At 37.9% G+C, this 22564-nt stretch overlaps 1 protein-coding gene across 6 annotated transcripts in view; it reads right to left on the minus strand.

Moving 5' to 3' along the window:
- The window catches only part of Ate1 (arginyltransferase 1), a 109342-nt gene that overhangs the window by 81741 nt on the left and 5037 nt on the right, over positions 1 to 22564 (minus strand). For 2 of the 6 annotated variants that reach the window (XM_051193153.1, XM_051193148.1), the window contains exons 3-8: positions 20659 to 20721; positions 17194 to 17297; positions 15237 to 15488; positions 11300 to 11526; positions 8840 to 8968; positions 7909 to 8037 (exon numbers count right to left, since the gene is read on the minus strand). In XM_051193153.1, coding sequence (XP_051049110.1) covers positions 7909 to 8037; positions 8840 to 8968; positions 11300 to 11526; positions 15237 to 15488; positions 17194 to 17297; positions 20659 to 20721 — 904 coding nt within the window. The remainder of the gene's footprint in view (positions 1 to 7908; positions 8038 to 8839; positions 8969 to 11299; positions 11527 to 15236; positions 15489 to 17193; positions 17298 to 20658; positions 20722 to 22564) is intronic. The other 4 variants (XM_051193155.1, XM_051193150.1, XM_051193154.1 and 1 more) reach the window with 2 other exon arrangements.

The raw sequence follows: 22564 nt of genomic DNA on the forward strand, positions 1-22564 counted from the left end.
ACAAGGAATTAAAACGTTCATATAATTTGATGAATAAAAGAATCACATCCTTCTACAATCCAGGAGAAAGAAATATAGAAGCTATTCTAAACGTAAAGTTTTGAACTGTTTCTAAATGACTGTTACATAAGGACCCAGAAATATATTTACCAACACTTATAAACCAACACAAATATTCTGTATTTGGACATATTTAAGGTAGAAGTATTTTCTGGATAAGTATTATTTCTTTACTTTTGTAATTACCAAGTAGCAGAAAATCAACTACTTTTAAATCATGCAAGCAGTTTCCTAAAATTATTTGGCATACACAATGAACTACTACAGGAAAAACACAAATGTTCCTTGTTTAGACTAGGCATCATTGGGTAGTATTGTTCACTTGATAAGTTCCTCAGATTTAATGGGAAAAGCAGATCTAAATAGAAAGCCTAAAGACAAATGGTGGGGAACCCCAGAGCACAGTTAGCATCTTAACAGCCATCTTTCCTACTACTCTCTTAGACGCTAACATATGGGTAATTTTCCATTTTGTATGATTATTTTCCTGTTAAGCATATGGTGCAGCCTGACCCTGAAAGAGACCCAGCTGCAGGGTTATCGTACAGCAACTTATAGCATAACACCTGCATCCTGCTTGGAAGGACATTCTTCCTCCCTCACATCCTCCCTTTGGCCCATTCCTTCATTTCTCCACTAAAACCCAGTGGTTATATTCAATAAATGACACTTGATCAGAATATTGTCTTGCCTCCATCTCTCGAGTCTCTTGTCCCCTCATTCTCCCTCCCTCCCTTAGGGTCCCCATCAACTGACCGCTCAGGCCGGGGCAACAAATGGTACTCACAGCAAGATTACTCCTATCATATGAGCCTTGTACTCTATAAAATATGCTTAACTCACTGTAGGTAAATTTCTCAACATTGGCTCAGAAAATTAAAAGCAGCTTTTATTTATTATAGGAAGACAACTGTCAAGAGTTTTTGACATCATTCAAATTTTCTTTCCGAGTAGTTTTCAACCTGACTATTAAATTCTCTTGACAGCATTTCTTAAAAACTGTCAACTGAGCTCGGCATTGGTGATGCAAACCTTTAATCCCAGCACTCAGGAGGCAGAGGCAGAAGGATCTCTGTCGAGTTCAAGGCCAACCTGGTCTACAGAGCAAGTTCCGGGACAGGCTCCAAAGCAATACAAAGAAACCCTGCCTTGAAAAACAAAAAAACAAAAAAAAAACTGCCAACTGAGGCTCATTCATTGAACAAAGCTCTTTGGCCTTCTGAGTTACAGGAACACTGCTGGGTACTATGCCTTTCTTCAGATTCTGGAAAGATGGTTTTCTAAATCGGAATAACATGCACAAAGTATTTGACTGACATTAGTGCCCTAATATAGCTAATTTATGAAAAGGAAAGAACTAGCCCACGTCTAAGCAAGTTCTGCCACCAATAGAAACCCAGAGATGCTATTCTTCCTCATTCTCCAATCCAAGGAAACAAAAGAAATACACTTATAAAGCTCACAAATGGTATTCTTTACATGTTTCATGTGGTGTAACAGGATAAGTCAAAACAGCATAAAAATTTCTTAAAGATCAAAATTACCTGTCGATGAATTGTATTCCCCCATCCATGAAATAAATTAATGCTAAAACCCAAAACTAGAACTAGGGGGTTCAGCTAAAACACATGAGGCCCTGGGTTCAATTTTCAACACTGTAAGAAAATAAGTAAAGAAAAAATAAAATGTGATCTTTCAATTCAAATGAATATATTAATGTAAGTGGTAAAATAAAACAACAAGAATTCTATTTGTCAATGCTCACTGAATTGACCAGAACTAATTTATCTGCTCTTGACCTTACTGAGAAGGCCAGGGGGCTCTTTTCAAATGAGTGAGCAGCAGAGCAGACTATTTTATAGAAACAACTAGAGAGAAAAAAAATCAGAGGTTGCCAAATTAATTGTAAAGTACTCAGGAAGAAAACAGTGGTCTGATATTTGTGACATCCTGATGATTCCTTATAGTAGAGATGAACAGCATCAATCACCCACATCTTGGGTCAAACACCTTTACAAGGATGATCTCATTTTACTACTAGAAATAAAAACACTGTTGTACTACTTCCTCCTCCTCATTGCACAAATAGGGAACTTAAAGGTAAAAACAGCTGCAGGATTGGAAACTCTCTCAGAGCCACATGGAAAACAAGTGGAGAGCTAAAGTTTAAGGCAGAAAACTGATGCAATTATAACTGTTTTCATCTCATACTATCAACCCAAACAATTTTTCACTGGACACATTTACTCTCAGACAACATGGTTCATAAGAATTATCATCAGGGGCTAGAGAGATTCTTGCAGAGGACCCTGGTTCAATTCCCAGTACCCACATAGTGGTTCACAACCATGCATAACTCCAATTTCTAAGGATCTGATACGCTCTTCTGACCTCCATGAGCACCAATGGTGCACATACATACATACATACATACATACATACATACATACATACACGCAGGCATGCAAAGCACTCACATAGAATAAAATGAACAAATCTAAAAGAAAACAGAGCTGGCTCCTACAAGCTGTCCTCTGAATTTCACTTAAACATCATAGTACATGCCCTACAATCTATCTCTCAGCCTCTAATAAAAGAATAAATGTAATAACTTTAAAAAAAAGAATTACCACCTGTTTCATGCCAAACAAACCATTTCACAGCTTTCATTTCATTCCTCAACTTTCAAAATCAACAGAAGTATGCACAATTACTTACAATAGTTAACTGTACTTAGGTAAGTTATACTTAACTAGAGTTCAGATCCAAAGTCCCTGAAGAAAACAATGCTGGTTAACACGAAGAAAGAAAAAGTGCCTGGGGGCTAGAGAAGTAACTCATACTGCATGTACTGCACTTGAAAAAGACCTGACTGAGTTCAGATTCACAAAGCCCACATGACATGGCTCACAACTGACTGTAACTCCAGCTCCAGGGGATCTGAAACCTCTAGCCTCAGCTAGTACTGTGCTCACATAACCACACAAAGGCACATACACATAATTTAAAACAATAAATATCCTAAATTATTTTACCAAAGCATCTCTCATGTGTCACTTTCCATTTTCTAAATTACTAACAATAAACTTAGTAACCTGGTTTTCCAGTTAACGGCCAGTATTTCCAAACCACCTTTATATCTACCTTTTCTGTAACACCTGCTAACCTGCAACTACTAACTACTCCATTATGTTTGCTGTTTAATGACTATCTCTGACCATTCTAGTCTTACTCCACCAATGGATGCTCCACAAAAGCAAAAGATCTTTGCCTGATTTATTCACTGAGTTGCTCAATTGTTGCCTCTGAAACAGTACCTTATATGTTTTAACAAATATATCACAAAATTAAAAGGGGAACAAATTTGAATTCTAGACAAACTAATACAAGTACTGAAAGCAAGAAAGAGGAAAAGAGGTGACACAGACCAGTAACTCTGTGGGGAAGACAATGGTGGGGCACAGGGATGCTGAAATACAGCAAGAGCAAATATTCCCGAGGGCATATTATGTTTGAGAACAGACAAGAACAAAATACACACGGAAAAGTTGTCATTTTAGATTTTCTGAGAACACACAATGTTTCGGTTCTTTAGAAAATTTATTTTAATACTTCCTTCACCGATGTTAGTTAGTCTATATGAATTATTTAGGCCAACTTCAGCCCCATGGTCTGATGTAAACAGTACTAACTTTCTTACATGTTGCCCTGCACTAACCACTTGTGTTTCTTTGAACAAATTATTATATATAAGAAAAGTTCAGCTGGGCAGTGGTGGTGTACACCTTTAATCCCAGCACTTAGGAGGCAGAGGCAGGAGGATCTCTGCAAGTTCCAGACCAGCCAGGGTTGTTTCACAGAGAAACTCTGTCGCAAAAATCAGAGAGAGAGAGAGAGAGAGACAAGGAGAGAGAAAGAGGTTAAGCTACATATAAGATCCACTTATCCTCTTATTGCTAATATTACATATGGTGCTGACAATGTTGAGAATCTGAAAATTTAAGCAAATAAAAAATAGAAAGCAAAGATTTCTTTTCTAAGCTAGCTTGAACTCCCCTTCCTTGTTTCCCTGTAAAGTACTAATACCATTACACTGGAAAGTCAACAGTGCCTTTGGCAATTTAACTACTGTCAGTGGCAAATTCCAAATTCTTAGAGAGTTTATGACTGACTATAATATACCATTGAGTTCTAACTTTGAAATTGCTCATAAAAAGCAATTTTTAATTAATTACCAAAGAGTTCTATTGTTAACTCAGGTTTAAATTTTTATTTAGAGGCCATGGTAGAGTACATGCCGCATCAGAACCTAGGTTCAATCCCCAGTACCTTCCCCAAATTCAAAACACTAGATCCTGCCATCATACCAATTCAGCTAATTAGAAGGAAGAGTACAGTATCTATAAAGTAAAGTAGTATGTGACTACATTTGATTGGTCTCTGCATAACTGACATTGGTCTCAACATAACTTTGATGCATTGAATAATTTTCTAAATGGAGTAGAACTACCAAAAGAAAAGCAAGCTATAAGTTTCTCTGGGTTAAATAACATTAAGACATTTAAACCATTCCCAGGAAATGAACTACTTGTGCTTGCACTTTTATCAAAGCAAGTATGTCTAACAAACAGGAATAGCATTTTCCATACGTCATGGGCTGCCAGCATCAAGCTGCACATCACATAGGAAGAGCACTGAGCCAAAAGGGAAGTGCAAAGGTGTTTCAGGCCTAGACTACCACCTAGTGGTGGGAGCCAGGCAGCAAATCAACAGGCCACCAGCTCCTTCCCTGTCTTGGTGGTCAGAAAGGAACCACCACTGGCTGCCCAATCACATGTACTTGAATATAAGCAACTTTCCCTTAAGTAAGTACTGCCAAAAGTGAAGGGCCTTGTCATAGGGAGGGCTACAAGTTAATTTGTAAAATGAGCTATATAACCCCCTATAACCGCCATCACTACAAATTTCACATTCATACAAGATGACTTCGTGAATCAACAGCAAAAGCACATGTACAAGGGTCATGACACTAGGGCTTCTTTTCAGGTCCTTCAGTTTTCAAATGGTGGCAAGAGAAATGAGACGCCAGGGATTGACAGGGCTGAAGCGGAGACCTGGGTGAACCAAGTGGCTTAGACACTTTTTAACTTTTTATTTTATCTTTTTATGTGTTTAAGCATTTTTTTGCCTGCATCTAAGTCTGGGTACCACATGGGTGCCTGGTGCCCACAGAGGCCAGAAGAGGGCAACAGACCCCCTAGAACTGTGGGTACTGGGAATTGAACCCAGTTTTCCTTGCAAGAACAAGAGCAGCCAATGCTCAGACTTCTTTTTTTTTAATGTCAAAGTCATCAAATCACAATTTTAAAAAATTAACATATGGGGAAAATTAACATATTGGGGTAAAAATAATGTGTTTTGTTGGGGCAGTAACATACAGAAAGTGCATACAGTAAGGCTGAAATGAAGCTGAACAGGGCTAAAACTGTACCAGAGTTAGGAAGTGACACCAGTCTAAGTAGTCTTAAATCAACAGGAACAGATAAAAACCAGAAGAAGCAAATAAGCTTAATAAGACAAATTATAAATAACTATTCTTTTTAAACATTTATTTATTTATGACTATGGGTGTTTTGCCTGCATGTATGTGTGTCACAGGCAAGTAGAGCCTGCAGAGGCCAGAAGAGGGCATCAAATACCCCTAGGACTAGAGTTAAAGATGTTTGTGAGCTGCCATGTAGATAAAGGGAATCAAACCTAGATCCTCTGGAAAAGAAGCCAGTGTTTTTAATTGCTAAACCATTTCTCCAGCCCCAATATTTACTTATTCTTATCCCTTTTATCAGCTTATAAAAGACAAACATTTTGGGGGCTTTATTGCTATTTTTAATTATATGCATGAAAGTTTGTTATGTGTGCATGCCTGAAGAGGTCAGAGGAGAGTATTGGATCCTCTGTAGCTAAAGTTACAGTCCCTTGTGAACTGCCCTATATGGGTGTTAGGAACTGAACACAGGTGGTCTAGAGACCACATATTCTTAACCACTGAGCATCTCTCCAGTCCTAAGACACAAAATTATATAAAATACAACTAATTTATCACATACATAAAATGTGTTAACAATAATATAATACCACAAAAAGGGAATAGACAAGAGAAACTACTTTTTTGTAAATGCAAGGAATGGAGTTAATATAAATCTGAATTAGATCCTGTAAAATTCATAGGGTAAGTTCTAGATTAGGCAATTTCAAGATATCTTTAGGACTCAGAAATCTTAAGAGGATTTTAAATGTTATACAAAAAACAAACAACAACAAAAAAAATAGTGAAAAGAATCAGAGGAACAAAATGGCAAGAGATTTACAAAAGTGAAAAATACAGGTAAAATCTTCCGAGCCAAGCCCTCTGGGCTCTGCCATTCTTGAATACAGACTTCCTTTGTATGTCTGCCACCATGGGGACTTCATACCAGGCAGGATCTTAAATGATCAAGCATGCTACTAATTACTCCCTCCTCTATAAGACATATGGCTCAGGTATTTTAAAGTCCACATTGTTCTAGCCAGGCAAGATATCCTTTTGCCTTGTTCACTGAAGCCTCTGGGAAGGAATCATGCTGGTTGTTAAAGGTTGAGGTCTAGACTGTTAGAATGAGGTGCACTACAGTAGCAGCATCCATCTCTATGGCCAGAAGTGACTCTGAGAATAAACAATTGTAGAGAAAAGTATGACTGGAAGACAATGAGCTCAAGACACAGACTTGTCGTTCCCATGAGGAATAAGGCTAGTTCTGAATTATATATACAAGTAAAATTCTCTTGTTTAAAAAGAAAATTATCACTTCAAGGGCTAAGTTGTAGCTCACTGGTACAATGCTTGCCTATCATGTACACAATACAATATCCAGCACAAGAAAAAAGTTCAATTTTGGTTTCTGTTGCCTATCAAGTTCATTTTTCTTATCAATTAATCTATTCTATACATATTTTTAATATGTCCTAGATTGTCTTGGCTCATTATCAAACTTTTTGAGTAAGTCAAGACAGATACTAACAGACAAAATGGCACATTGGCTTTGATCTGGAAAAAAAATAACCCAACAAAATAGCAAAGAGCATAAAGAGGGAGACAAAAGTAAACATAGTGAGAACTGTTGAAAATGGGTAACGACAACTAGGAGTGTGGTACTTCCAAAATAACTTTTAAAAGAAGTCTGGCTCCTAACTAACTCTGCACAGCTCATTTGTTCTCTTTATCACCTGCCACACAGCCAATGCTCTGACCACACTAAGCTAAATAGTGGTTCCTTGGGCACACCACGTAGCTCAGCCTCCACAGAGTTGATCATGCTCAAACTGTTGCCAGAACACCCTTCTCTTTCTGTCCAGATGTACTCCTACTCATCTGCCCATGCTCAGCTATGCCTTTATTCCAACACATTGCTATTCCACTGTTACAACTGTAGAATCTCTACCTCATTTAACATCCACAGACTGAGAAACAGAGGCCCTCAACATGTGCTTGTTAGATGATGCTCTACACAATAATCTCGACAGGTTTGGTTCTTTCACGTCATGGGATAGGCAGTAGATGTCTGCTGACTAGGCTGGAGAACAAACCCCTAATAATGCTGTATTCAGGATTCTGGTGAGAAAACAGTGTAAGAAAACCTCTTGAATTTACAATTACTTTTTATTAAAGGATTTAAAATGCTATGTCTGAATCCTTTCCACAAAAGCTCAGTAACATGAGACTCACAGTCATCAGCTCTAATTAATAGCTAATATATTTTGTGTTTCTTTACAATCATGTCAATACAGGGAAAAATGTTTAAGAGACAGTACCTCAGTCTTTCCACAATTAATAGGTGAATCCTGGTGTATGGTCACTTGATACTTGGTATATAAAGAAAGGGACTGGTTGAAGGATGACTTGAACTCTGGATCCTCAAAGGAGGCAGGTACTAGCCTCACCTTCAGAGCAAGGAAAATATAAGGCAATGCTATTGAACCAACTCAACCTGTAGACACGCTTCTGAAGATGAGGCTAGAGGAAGATCTCCACAAACCATTTCCAAAGTTCAGCCCAGGATTTGTCATAAAATAGCAGGAGTGGAGCTAAATGGCACTAGGCCTGAGTGCCAACTTTCTATCAACATTCATGAAAACCTTAAACTCACAAGAGCCAATTTGTTTCTGTTTTGGTTGTTCTCTATCTGTGTTGTCAAATACACTAGCCACCACTACTGTTATGAATTGGTCTTAGCCAGTACTTCTACCCCTCTACTGAATGAAGCGTTTAGGCTTTTATCACCTCCACACTTTTTAAATTAACTGCTATATAAAATTATAAGTGGAGAAGGATGTCTTTTAAAGACCTCTACAGCCTTCCTTTTCCTTCATATCTCTGTTAGGTCTGGGTATTCAGTTAATAGGGAATAACTGAGCTGCTTTCTACAAGTTTATAACATGGATGAAGCATAACAACACACCAAGCCACATACACCTTCTTCTCATGGGTATTTAACGTGAAGCTCCACCACTCATTATAGATAAATGTGTCCATACACAGCAGCTTTGAATAAAGGCAACTTCGCATGTGACTTTCCACTTTGAAATTCTGGGTATAACTGGCACTTAACACGACAATAGTGAATTCACATTTACAGAATGTTCACTCACTCAATCTTATCTTTGTGCAGATATGCTACAAACTGGATATTATAAACAAAAATATAGTGTAATTAAACCAAGATCTCATACTTGGCAAGCTGACCTGGCTCACAGTTGGTTTATCAGGTGGATCCTTGTGAATAATCATCTGGTAACGCTTATAGACCTGGTAAGACTCCTGAAATGAGGCTTTGAACTGAGGACTTGGTGGAGAAGATCTCACCACCCTCACCTTCAGAAGGAGTTAAAAAACAATGTTCATTAATTCAATCATTGATTCACTTCTGAAGAATATGCAGTAATAGAAACTCCCAATCCAAAAAAAAATGTTTCAACAAATATTAAAGCATAAACATATATTTTAACATTAAAAATAAAGTAAGTTAGTAAATGAAGAAAAAGTTAATGCTATAATATATAGTCTACTTAAAGGAGAAAGCAAAAGAGGATACTCTGTATATTTAAGCCTCATCTCTGACAAATTGTATACCTCTATCTCTACTGTAAACATAGCACTGATAAACACTCTTAATTTTAGTTGTTCACAACTTACTAAAAATCAGTCGTCAGAAACACTAAACACTGTTAACGATACCTTTGGGGACTTTTAGTCCTCATTATTAACTCTAAACCTACAACTAACCATGTTAACTATGAAAAGCAACTTTCACAAAGTGTGTGTACTTCACTGTAGAGTTAAATGTAAACAATTATGTTTTCTTTATGCTGTATAATGTCAACATCTTGGACAAGTAAATGAAGCTCTCTGGGTCTTAAATGAAGGTAAGTTAGAAATGGTAATTGTGCACAGGACTATACTAACAGTTAAGATGCATTAGTAAAATAGTAGCAAATGGAAATCAAATGCACTACAATAAGGGCATAACTGGGCACTTCATGTTGGCAAAGGGAAGAGTGATAGCTAGCAGATAACAAACAGCTTACACCCTGGGTATTACCATATTAAAAATGTAAATGCTGATACCTATAGAACTGTTATTATTTGAGGTGTAGTTGACTCCCTGAATATGCTACCTATGGCCAAAGAATAAAAACCTCTTAAAATACTTGAAGTAGTATGGTCAATTCTCTACAACTTTGGAAGCAGGAAAGTCAATATCTATATCAAAGTAACAAGCAGGTGTTAATAGTCAAAGTAATTAAAATTTGTCTGAAATATACCTATAGTGATCCTTTTTTAATTTTCTGTGTGTCTGTGTGGGTTAGTGCATGCACATGAGTGTGTGGGTACACATGCCTAGGCTTTGCAGGCTGAATGTAGCTCCACTGCTCTATCTCTTAATGCCTCTCACTGACCTAGAAGCTCACCATTTTGGCTAGGTAGGTTGGCTAGCCAACAAGTTCCAGGGATCTTGTTGGCTACCAGCCTAAACCCCACAAAAGTGGAGTTACAGGCATACAGGGCCATGCTTTTTTACATGGGTGCTAGAGATTCAAACTTAGATCTTCACTCTTCCCCACTGAGCAATCTCTTCAGCACCATCAAGATTAGCATTAATATTCTTGAGTAATATTAAACTACAAATTCAATCAAGCATAGGAATATTTTAAATTATGATTAATGTTTAGAAAATAATTCTATTATGTATAATTAATATTGAAAATTCCAATTAGTTGTTGAAATATGAAACAGCTTGGAAAAAATGGGAACTCAGCACAAAAAAATTTAGCTAAATTGGTTAAGATTTTTTTCTTAATTTTGGTTTTGATCTTTTGAGACAGGGTTTCTCTGTCAAACAGTCCTGGCTGTCCTAGAACTCCCTCTTTAGACCAGGCTGTCCTCAAACTCACAGAGATCCACCTGCCTCTGCCTCCCCAGTGCCTTCCTCTGTGTGTAGGGCATTTTCTTAATTATTGATTGATGATGGAGGGTCTAGCCCATTGCAGGTAGTACCATCCTTGGAGTTCTGTAAGAAAGCAGGCTGAGCAAGCTACAGGGAGCAAGCCAATAGGAGAACCCCTCCACTGCCACTGCCTCTGTATCAGCTCCTGCCCTATTTGAGTTCTTATCTTGACTTCCTTTGATTATGAACAGAAATATGGAAATGTAAGCCAAATAAGCCCTTTCCTCCCCAACTTGCTTTTTGGTCATGATGTTTTGTCACAACAATAGTAACCCTAATTAAAACAGTAGTATAGTTCAGGTTTGTATTATATGACACTGGGGTGCTACCTTGATCAAGACCTAGGTTGGAATGTTACAATAAAACTGATTTACTTATTATGATCTAAACTTTTGCCATTTTAATTTCTAAGATAAAATTAATTTTAAAATATTTTTTGTAAACTACTTAATTGCAATCAAGTAACACAAAAAGCCAAAGTACCCTGCTTAATAACATGTTACAAATGAAACTTTTTAAACAATTATAATAATAGTTGCCTACAATATTTTCAAAACCTCTTAAATACTTTTCTCAAATAGCAGTGAACTCACTGTAACATAAATGCTAAATAGTTAAACATCAATGGCTATGTATTAGTTCAGAGAAAATAGCCAACACAAAACACAAACAGACACAAAAACCTTCCAAGTAAGTACCTCTAACTTGTGAGATGCATTCTCTGGTAAAGATTCAAAAATTAAATCTTCAAGTGACTTGGGCTGATTGGATTTAGCCTTTGGTAACAAAGACGCTGGCTGACCTTGAGCCTGGAGGCCCTCAAAGGCTCCAGCTGAGTTTTGCTGCATGAGTTTTAACCTTTTCCTTTCTTTCCGCATTTCCTTTGCTTTTCGACATGGAGGCTTACTCAAATCAGCCCCTTTACCTAAAAAAGAATGTCAAAATATTAGACTAATGGCATCTGACCTAGAAATGTTTTGTCAATTCTTATAGATTTTACAGTTAAGTCAGTTAAGTACAGAAGTTCACATTTAAGTTTCACAGGATCGTTAAAATTCTATCCCAGACATAGGAGCAATCAAAGAAGTCAAATAGTCATTCAAATTTCTCAAGGCAGTTCTATTATTGAAAGACATCCATTTGTTCATTCATTCATCCATCCATTTTAAATATCTGCCCATTTTTCTGCAAGTAGAAATCATTACATTAAGAATCAGAATTTGGGATGGCAAGATGACTCAGTGGTTAAGAACACTAGTTGGGCTTCTAGAGGTGCTGAGTTCAATTCACAGCAACCACATGGTGGCTCACAGCCATCTATAATGAGATATGATGCCCTCTTCTGGCCTGTGGGGATACACGGATACACGCACACACAGCACTGTATACGTGATAAATAAATCTTTAAAAAAAAAAAAAAAAAAAAGATCAAAATTCTGCCACTCTGGCCCACATTTCTAGGGACATTTTTTAATCTAGAACAAACTCTGGTGGGTGGTGGTTGTGGGTTTTCTTTTAATTATGAATTCTTGAGAAAAAGACAAGATCTCCTGAGTAAATTGGGAGCATGGGGGTGGGTGAAAAAGGTGGAATGGGAGAGGGGAGAATGGGAGGGGAGAGGTGGAGGAAAAATGTACAGCTCAATTAAAAAAAAAATACTAGAATAACAATGAAAATAAGAATCCTTGCTCATTTTAACATATTTATGTCTCTAATTAGTGCTAACAAGTTTAGGTTAATGAATTTTATTCTAATTAAAAGATCATGCATTAACTGATAGTTCTTTAAAACTATCTGGGTGGGGTGAGTCACCCCTTTAAGTCCAGCATTTGGGAAGCTGAGGCGGTGGGTATGATAGTTCCAGGCTAGCCCCATCTGTATAGTGATTCTAACCAGGACTATATAGTCTGAAAAGAGGAGGGAGAACCCACAACTGTCATGGTATGAGAACAAGAGACAGTGGAATGCTGAGCCCTAAAGGATAAAAACAGACCATCAACGTAAAATCAGTATGCCACACCAACTACATGCCCAGAGATTCAGCAGCTTAAGTATTACATATTACTTCAAATGATCTGAATAGCACAGCAAACCTGCATAAGTTCTAATTCATTCCAAGAGAATATGCCTGTAGCCATTGCTAAAAACAAACAAAAATAAAACAAACAAAAAAAAGCCAAAAACAAGCAAACAAAAAAAACCTACAAACTTCAGGTTCCACAGATTCCTAGTCTATAAGATTCTTAATTCACATTTTTAATGAGAACTATACTTCGGGAGGTGGGAAAACAGTAAGAAAATTGGTTTGGTTTGGTTTTTCGAGACAAGAGTTTTTCTGTATTGCTTTGGACCCTGTCCTGCAACTAGCTCTGTAGACCAGGCTGGCCTGGAACTCACAGAGATCCGCCTGCCTCTGCCTCCCAAGTGCTAGGATTAAAGGTGTGCACCGCCAACACCTGGCAAGAAAATAGTTTTAATGTTTCAATAGTCTTAATCCTGGAAGTAAAGCTGTGTGTGCTTATGTTTGTGTATCCATGTGAGCATACACACACAGAAGCCAGGAGTCAATGTTAGGTGTTTTCTTCAGTTGCTCTCCATCACATTTCTCCTTTTGTTAATTTTTGAGACAGGGTTTTACTATGTAGCACTAACTAACCTGGAACTCTCTATGTACATCAGACTGGCCTTGAACTCAGAGATTTACCTGCCACTACCTCCCAAGTACTGGAATTAAATGTAAACACCACCTCAACCAGCTTTCCATGATATTTTTAACACAGCACCTCTCACTGAACCTGCTCACCGATTCAACAAAACTTGACCAGCAAGCCCTAGCAATCTGTGTGTCTCTGCCTCCTCAGAGTATTACAGACATAATCTGCCATGCCTGGCTTTTTACATAAGCCCTAAATATCCAAAAACTCTACCAATGGAGCCACCTCCCCATTACTAGAGTAGTCATTAATACTCTAAAACTGATATACTACGGGATAAACAAATGAGTAGTCATGTGATATTCCAATCTAATAATGACCTTATGAACCCAGGTTTCTGAGTATGGAAGACACAACTGTAAAACCAAATGAAAATAAGTAGTAAAACACAGAACACTCCAGTCACAAATTGTGGGTGCCCATAAAGATGGCTGTACTCCATCTTGGCACAAGGACTGTCCTCAGCAAGTCATAAGACCTAAAGGTCAAAAGTGTGGCTACAGAAGGATGTTTGGCTGTCTTAGTCTAAATAAAAACAGACCTGAATCTAAGGTGTCACTACTCCTGACCCTCAAGGCTAGGGAAGGAGAAGCTGAATCTGAGGTATGGCTACTCCTGACCTCAAGGCTAGGGAACAAGAAGCTGGAGTTAAGGTGTGGTTACTGAACCCTTAGAATAAGTGAGGAAGAAAAGTCTGTTTGTTTTGTATACATAATACTGTGTTCCCCCTTTTGGATAAGGTATATAAGAGTGTTGAGAAATAAACTCTTGGCATTTCAGAATTGACTGATCCGCCCTCCTGACTTTTATTCTGTGTCTTTTTTTATCATCTATAGCTAGCCTTTCCCTCATCCACTCTCCCCCACTCAGGTACAAACTTGGGGTTGCTCAGCTGGTTCCTATGAAACCCCACAAAGACCACTCCCAACAAATTTACAAAGACAAGTCACTACGAACTTATGACCCCTAACTCCTATTTACTGAAAAGACCTAGAAGGCAATGACTAAGCTAAGTGTAATACTACAGACTTCTAGTCTAGTTTATGATCTCCAGGTATTGTGCAACCTGATGAAGGGTAGGTACAAGATGACCCAGGAGCATTGTAACAGAGAGTAAGGAAGCTGTCAGACTCCAAGAATTGTGTCAAAGGATGCAGATGCCAATCTTTAAGAGTTGTTGCAACAGCAGCAGAAAATATGTCTCAATTCATGAGTTCTGATATCAAAGAAGTCTAACTGATCATTGCTACATGTTATTTTAAAAAATGGTAAATAAAAATCAAAAATTTATACTGCTTTTGAAATAAATAGATGAGAGCTTCATGGAAAATCCCAACTAGGAAACAAGCAAGGAACTATTTAAATATCAATTACTAAATTCATTTAATCACCATGTGCCCTATTATCACTAATATCACTAATAAAAACCACCTCTGAAGTAACCAACCCTCAAATAATTTATTAATCTGATTAAAAATTTTCCCCAAGGCAGGCATGGTGGAACATGCCTTTAATCCCAGTACATGAGTGGCAGAGGGAGGCTAATCTCTGAGTTCAAGGCCAGCCTGGTCTATAGAGCAAATTCCAGGACAACAGTTACAGAGAGAAACGCTATCTTGAAAAATGAAAACAAGCCAGGCAGTGGTGGCAAACACTTTTAATCCCAGCACTTGGGAGGAAAAGGTAGGTGGACCTCTGTGAGTTTGAGGCCAGCATGCTCTACAGAGTGAGTTCTAGGAAAGCTAGGACTATTTCACAGAGAAACCCTGTCTTGAAAAGAAAAAGAAAAAGAAGAAAAGGAAAAAAGAAAAATGAAAACAAACAAAACAAAATTCCTGCCCAACTCCACTTCCCAAAACAACACAAGAAAATCTAATCATTCTTTAGGTATAACTATCAACTGATACAAAACATACACTACCTGGCTTAGGACCAGTATGAACCTGGATTGAATGTGATGGTTCACCAGAGCCCAACTTCTCTATAGCTTGTGGATGAATTAATTCTTTAGATCCGTCTTTCTTTAAATTTTTTTCTTTCTTCTTCTCTTCACTCTCTATGCTTCCTTTGAGGTCACTGCTGAGTGTTTTAAGATCACATTTTATATCCAACTTGTTTATTAATGCAAAGTCACCAGCAACAGCACCCTCCATTGTAGAATCCATGGGCTCATCTGCAAATGAGAAAAAATGAAATCCCATCATCAGCTACATACATCATCTGACACACCTAAGATTAATATAACTGTAAGGAACCCTGTTACTACAGTGCATCTACCAAATCCACTCTCCTGCCTTTTAAAGCAAGGAAGTTACTAGATCTGAGACATGGCACTCTAGCAGGAAAATGTACCTCCATAATTGTACCAGCTGTAGTCAAGCTCCCAATGACGGACGGATATCCAACTGATCTAGCTAATTTTGTTCTAAAGAATATTGTGACCTAAGATTTCAACCACTTCCCCTTAGCCTGATGACTATGTCACCTCCTACAAAATCCGTTTTAGACACAAATGAGAAGCCCATAACAAGTTAAACAAAGAGCCAAATGTACAGGCCACGTGAAAACATAGGCAGTCATCAATTTACATATGGACTATGATTTTTAGACACCAAGAAAAATTTCAAGACATTTCTTATGATGATATACATATAATATTCCAAAACTACACCAAAACTATTTCCAAGGCTCTAATTAGCACTTAACCTCTAAAATCAAGCCTTCTGGCTTCTTTGCTGACCCCAGTTAAGCCAATCCTACTCCAAGTTATCTATTCAGAGCAGTGCAAGAAGTCAAAGAATTTAGCTGCTGGGCCAACCATTTTCTCCAGTGCTTAAGACCATGACACCCACAGACATCCAAAACCTACTTGAGGAATGAATGAATAAACTAAGACTAGGGTAGGGGCTTCCCAAGATTAGGTGCTTCCTACAGCAGCACTGAGAAAGAGCTCAGAGAATTACACTACCAAGTCTTATACTCCCCATATTAGGTATAGCTTATAGGAAAGCTTACAAGGTTTAAAAAGGTAAAACACCGAAAAGTAAAATAATATAATCTTTTACATATAGGGAAATCACTGATAATTTAAAATTGATCAGATAATTGAGACAATTTCATAAAATACTACATAGTGAAAAGTGTGTGCATATGTTTCATGAGTGAGTGAATGCCTGAGTGTGTGTGTGTGTGTGTGTGTGTGTGATGCAGGCTCTGTGTAGAGGACAAAGGACCACTTTTGGAAGTCAGTCTTTGCCTTCTACTTTGTAAAGGTGGGTCTCTTATTATTTTTCTACTGAGGTGTGTAGCCCAGGCCTGTGTCCTGGACTGCAAGCTTGAGACAATTCTCTCATCTCCAGCTTCCATTTCTACTAGGAATGCCAGGATTGCAGGGGTATAACACCTCCTCTAGCCTATTAACTGGATTCCAGGGATCCAAATCAGGCAGTCAGGCTTGCACAACTAGTACTTTTACCTACTGAATTATCTCTCCCACTTGGTCTTTATTCAGCAAAGTTAACTGTTCATTTTGTATACATGCATTTGAGCATCTGCTCCTCTATTTACATCATAAGGATATCATTAGAAGCAAGTCAGAAGCATTTGAATAACAAACATTTCAATTCAAAAAATCACCTTAACAATGACCCTCAATTTTTTTCTAAAGACAGACTCTCCCAGTACGTATTTCCTACATTAGGAGACTCTAATGAGAAAAATGGTAGTGTCATCAGTGTCATTAGCTTTATGATTAATAGTATAGGATTGTGTTATAACAGTCTCCTTCCCTGCCTGACCTGAGTTAGACATGCAAAAATGGGAGCCTTGGAGAGATACATTAGTTTAGTAAATAGTTTCCAGAGCACATCTCTTCTTACCCTCACAATTGCCTTTCGAAATCTCCCCTTTAGCCAGAAATTTCAGCATTTTTTTCAAAACCTTCTTGTGAGATTTGGATGGCTGAAACTGTAAAGGATGACACCTAGAAAAACAAGCAAATAGTTTAAAAGTTTTTAGTAAGGTCAGTTTAGAATAATAGCATAGTGTAGATTGCAGCAAATTTCATGCCTAGAATTTTTTGTTTTGTTTTTATAAAAGATATAATTTAAAGCAGCCTTTAATCCTACTCTAAAACTCACTGTAACTACAGTTAAGAGATTTTTTTTTTTAAAGGAAGAAGGAAGAAAGACAAGAAGGAAAAGGAGAAAAGAACATAAACCAGAGGAAAAAGAGGAAAAGGCAACAAATACTGGAAGGTGGAAAACATATATAAGTAGTAACTGACTTAGGTAACCAAAATTGAATCTTAACCAACAATGAAGACCAGTAAGATATTCAATATTCTCTACATTGGTGGTTCTCAACCTGTGGGTCATAACCTCTTTGAGAGTCAAATGACCCTTTCACAGTTATCACCTAAGACCATTGGAAAACACAGATATTTACATTATGATTCATAAAAGTAACAAAATTAGCCAGGGAGTGGTGGCGCATGCCTTTAATTCCTGCATTCAGAAAGCAGAGGAAGGTGGATCTCTGAGCTCAAGGCTCAGTTTACAAAGCTAGGGCTGTTACACAGAGAAATCCTATTTCGGAAAATGGCAAAAAGCAAAATTACAGTTATAAAGTGGCAATGAAAATAAGTTTATGGTTGGGAATCACCACAACAAGAGGACTGGCTGTAAATGCTTCAATTTTAGTGAAATATAAAATTAGCTGTCTGTGTGGAAAGCTGTCTTTGTGACTGAGAATCCCATGTCATTCTGAGTAATGTAAAAATCCTAGTATTATTTCTATTCATCAAAATTATACAGCTTAAGCAGAAATCATCTTCCTGACCATCCACAGAGATATGCATGCCCAATAAGTGTAACTCATAACACCAAAGGACTGTGGAAAGAACTCCACAACTGTTCTTATTTGGAAACTATAGTAGTGGCACTTGAGAAAGTTAAGGACAGAAACAACCAGTCATTTAAAAGCCAAGTGGGGCTTCCCATCAGGAAATTATACATCTGATGGGTCAACTTGTTAAATACTAGTTTTCACTGATTATTTTCCCATGGCCTCTTACAACTAGCAACTCTACACAATATTCCTTATACTCTGGAATAAAGTTGGGCTGATTCACTTAAGTCTATCTCTCCCCTCTCTCTCTCTCTCTCTCTCTCTCTCTCTCTCTCTCTCTCTCTCTCTCTCTGTGTGTGTGTGTGTGTGTGTGTGTGTGTGTGTGTGTTCTCTTATACATGAATGTTAGCTTTTAAGCCTTCAACATGCATGCTATAATCCATATAACCACAGAAGTTAGGTATCAAGAAAGGAACTACTGAGAGGAGGATTCCCCCAAGGAAAGGGAAATAAAATATATAGATATGAAGAGTAAAGAAACTAGAATAGGATTAAATGGGGAGGAGAATGGATAATAAGTGTTAAGAGAGGGAATGTGGGGGGAACAACTAACACTAAGGTCCATTTGAGGGGTCATATAGAAACCTTTTACTCTAGAAGCTTCATATATAGGTGTGTGCATGGAGAAAGAGAGAAATAAAAATGGAGTCATCAAATACCGGGAGCGACAAAGCCCCAACCAGACATCTTATGCCAACAAGTGAAACATCAGTGCAATTGATGTCCTTGACCAAATGGGCTCCATGGAAAGCCCTAAATATCCCAGGCTATTGCCAAGACTACTGGTCATTCCCCACAAACTAATGTGAAGGCCATACTGCTGAAGACAACACATATCTCACTTAACACAGAGAAGTTGAGCTGGTACCCGACTAGAGCCTTCACACCTACTAACTGGTATTCATGGTTCTAGAAAATACTCTGCATGCTACCAGAGGACAAAGGTAACCATCAACCCTGCTACAAACTCCATGACCTGCCTGCAAGCTATGCTGGTAAAATTGTGGTACAAAAAATGTGGGAGTAACCACCCACCGTGATTGGAGAAAAGACTCACTCCATGAAATGGAATGCCTGACACTGTTCATGTGGACATGAATCAGACTGGATAGGTCATGGGCTAGGGGAAAATCAAATAAATTTGTTCTGCTAAAAGAGCATATCAATAAACTGACTCCTAACAACATTCTGCTATACCCTATACACTATAAATCAGTGTCTCACTCAGCCATCACCAGACAAGCTTCCTTTTGCAATATATAACTAACAGAAACCCTGCCAGTGGCCATATCAGAGCAGCAGCAGATGACAATAACACTTGAGCTTCAGGAGTTCAGCCCACCAGGAAGCAAGGCTCTGATGCGTGAAATATCAGATAGGCAAGGCCCCAAGGGCTTCAGCTCCAGAATGTCTCTGGCCACTGCTGTGCCTTTACTTGTTTGCCCCTGCTATTTTTCTGTTATCTGACATGATGTGAATGGGTATAGGAAGATTCCCACTGCCTTTAATGTAGTATGTTTATCTCATGGAAATACCCCATTCTACTGGGCATTTTTACCTACAGATTATTCTTAAGATGATTTCCTTTTAAGCTGTACTGTTTAATTGAAGTAATGATTTTATATAATAATGTTTAAATAGAATTTTGATGATTAAGGATTTCTAACAAAATAGTAAGGGATTATGATAGAGATTAGTTTAGTGGGAAATTAATATAGGTAAAGGTAGGATACAGTGTTGGCCCCGCCCCTGATAAAGCAGAGGCTGCAAAGGACAGAAATAAGTATAAGAAAGTGTCATGCAGCTAGGATGAGTTTCACTTGAGTTCTATATGAGTTGCATAGACTGTGGTTTAGGTTAATGATTAAGGCATAAACCAAATAAACCCTATTCTTTCCAACTTGCTTTTGGTCATGGTGTTTCACTACAGCAATAGAAACCCTTACTAAAACAGGGTCCTGGCACTGAAAAGGAAAAATGGACATGAGCTCCCACCCTTAATCAAGAAGCTATTTGCAACTGACATTCACTTTCAAAGGACAAATCAGTTTACTTCTTCCATTAAAAAAAAAAAAACTAGACTCTGCCAGACAATGGTAGCCCACATCTTAGGAGGCAGAGGCAGACAAATCCCTGTCTACAGAGCCAATTCCAGAACAGCTGGGCTACACAGAAAAAACCTGTCTTGGGAAAAAAATAATAATAATTTGAATATTTACCACTAGCTGACAAAGTATTTTTTCATATCTTTATAGCAGAACTAACTAAACAATATTAGAATCTATTTATCAATACGTGGATTTCAAATCAGTATGTAGAAAAGATAATTCATATACTATCCTTTTCCTTATACCTTCTTACTAAAATAGAAATAGTATTTAAAAGCTTAAGATTCCACTTTAAATAGGCACAATCTTTGTATTGTAGATCCTTACCTTATTGTATACTGAGGACAGCATGTTTGATTCATGATAGGCTTGTACACGTATTTCCCACTTCTAAAATTATAAAAATAGCTTGTTAACGTCTTATACACTTTTCACATGTACCAAAATAAATTGAAAAACTCACGATAAGGGTAAAAAATCTAATCTATAGCTTAAAAAAACAAACCACCTTCTTCTTTCCTAAGCCTCAACAGAAGCACAAGGTCAATCGTTTTGATTACATTCTCACCAGCACCTGCAACTCCTTCAGTGTCTTCACCTGTACTGTATTAGTGCCACAGAGACAGTAATAAATCTGTGTGATGAGGCTGAAGCATCGGCTCAGTGGCTATGAGCATGTACTGCTTTTCCAGAGGATCTGAGTTCAGTTCCCAGCACTCAAACCCCATTACTTCAGCTCCAGAGGCTCCAACACCGCCAGCCTCTGCAGGTATCCACATTCAAATGTACATGGCACCACACAGAAACACACCCATACACAATTTTGAAAATAATAAAAATCTTTTTAAAATTAAAAATGCCCATGATCCCATGATGCTGTGAGACAGATGGACCTTGCTCAGGGTCTCTCTCTCTCTCTCTCTCACACACACACACACACAGCCAGCATAAAATACCACAAAACAAGCCTCATTTATAGGCACTGTAGACCTGTGGGTGGCAGAACCAGTGATTGACTTCTCAAGCCAGGAACTTCAGAGTCATTTCAGACTATTGTATATTGAGGACAGCATGTGTCTACATCTCTAACTCACCTCTATATGCTATCAGAAAGATTTCTACTTGCAAACCATATCTTAAATTTGTCCTCTCTTCATTGCCACTAAGGTAATATAGAAGCCCTTGTTTCTTCTCTGGAATTCTATCTTCCTGCCAACTCTCAAATATCTCTCTGACTTATAAATGAACCTTTCCAAAACAAATTTCCTCATATTGCTCTCATATAAAATCCCTAAATGGCTCCTTCTTACCTTAACAAGGATCCTTACTGTGTCATCCAAAATGCTACAACATCTGACCTCCATCAACATTTTGAGACTCACATTAAATTTAATGGATGTTAACATTTTGATTGGCATGCTCAACCTCAGCTTTAGAGAATACTGGCATCAGTACTTAATGGTTCATATTGTTTACATTTATATAAGAAACTTTCAGGCTTGCAAGATGGCTCAGCAGTTGAGAGCACTGACTGCTCTTCCAGAGGACCGGGGTTCAAACCCCAACACCCACATGGCAGCTCACAACTGCCTGTAACTCCAAGATCTGACACCCTCACACAAACATACATGCAGGCAAAGCACCAATGTACATAAAATAAATAATTTTTTAAAAGATGTTTAAAAAAAAAGTTACTTAAAAATCACTATCCACCCATGTTTAGTGGTGTATAGCTTTAATCCCGGAACTAAGGAAGCAGGAAACAGACCCCAGGTCTACAAAAAAAGTTCTAGACCAGTCAAGGGATACATAGTGAACATTGTCACAAGAAAAAAAAAAAAAAAACTACCAAGAAAACACAATGTATGAACAATTACAGAATCAATTAATGAGCTGGGTATTGTGTATCTGTGTGCATGTGTGCGTTTAAGACAATCTTGGGTCACTGAGGTAACTCAGTGGATGAAGGCATTTGCTGCCTAGACTGATGACCTGACAGAACCCACATGGTAGAAGGAAAGAACAACTTCCCATAGGTTGTCCTCTGACCTCATATACATTGTAGCACACAGTAGCCAATATCCAAACACAAATAAGTAAACATAAAAACTTAAATTTTTAAAAAGACAATCTAGGAATTGGGAAGATGGCTCAGTAATAAAAGCCCTTTTGTGTAAGCATAAAGTTAGAGTTCAGATCCCCAAAAGCCAGGCTGCCATCTGTAATGTTGGCT

Source organism: Phodopus roborovskii, unplaced genomic scaffold (assembly GCF_943737965.1).
Source record: "Phodopus roborovskii unplaced genomic scaffold, PHOROB, whole genome shotgun sequence".
In the NCBI taxonomy this organism is placed as follows: domain Eukaryota; kingdom Metazoa; phylum Chordata; class Mammalia; order Rodentia; family Cricetidae; genus Phodopus; species Phodopus roborovskii.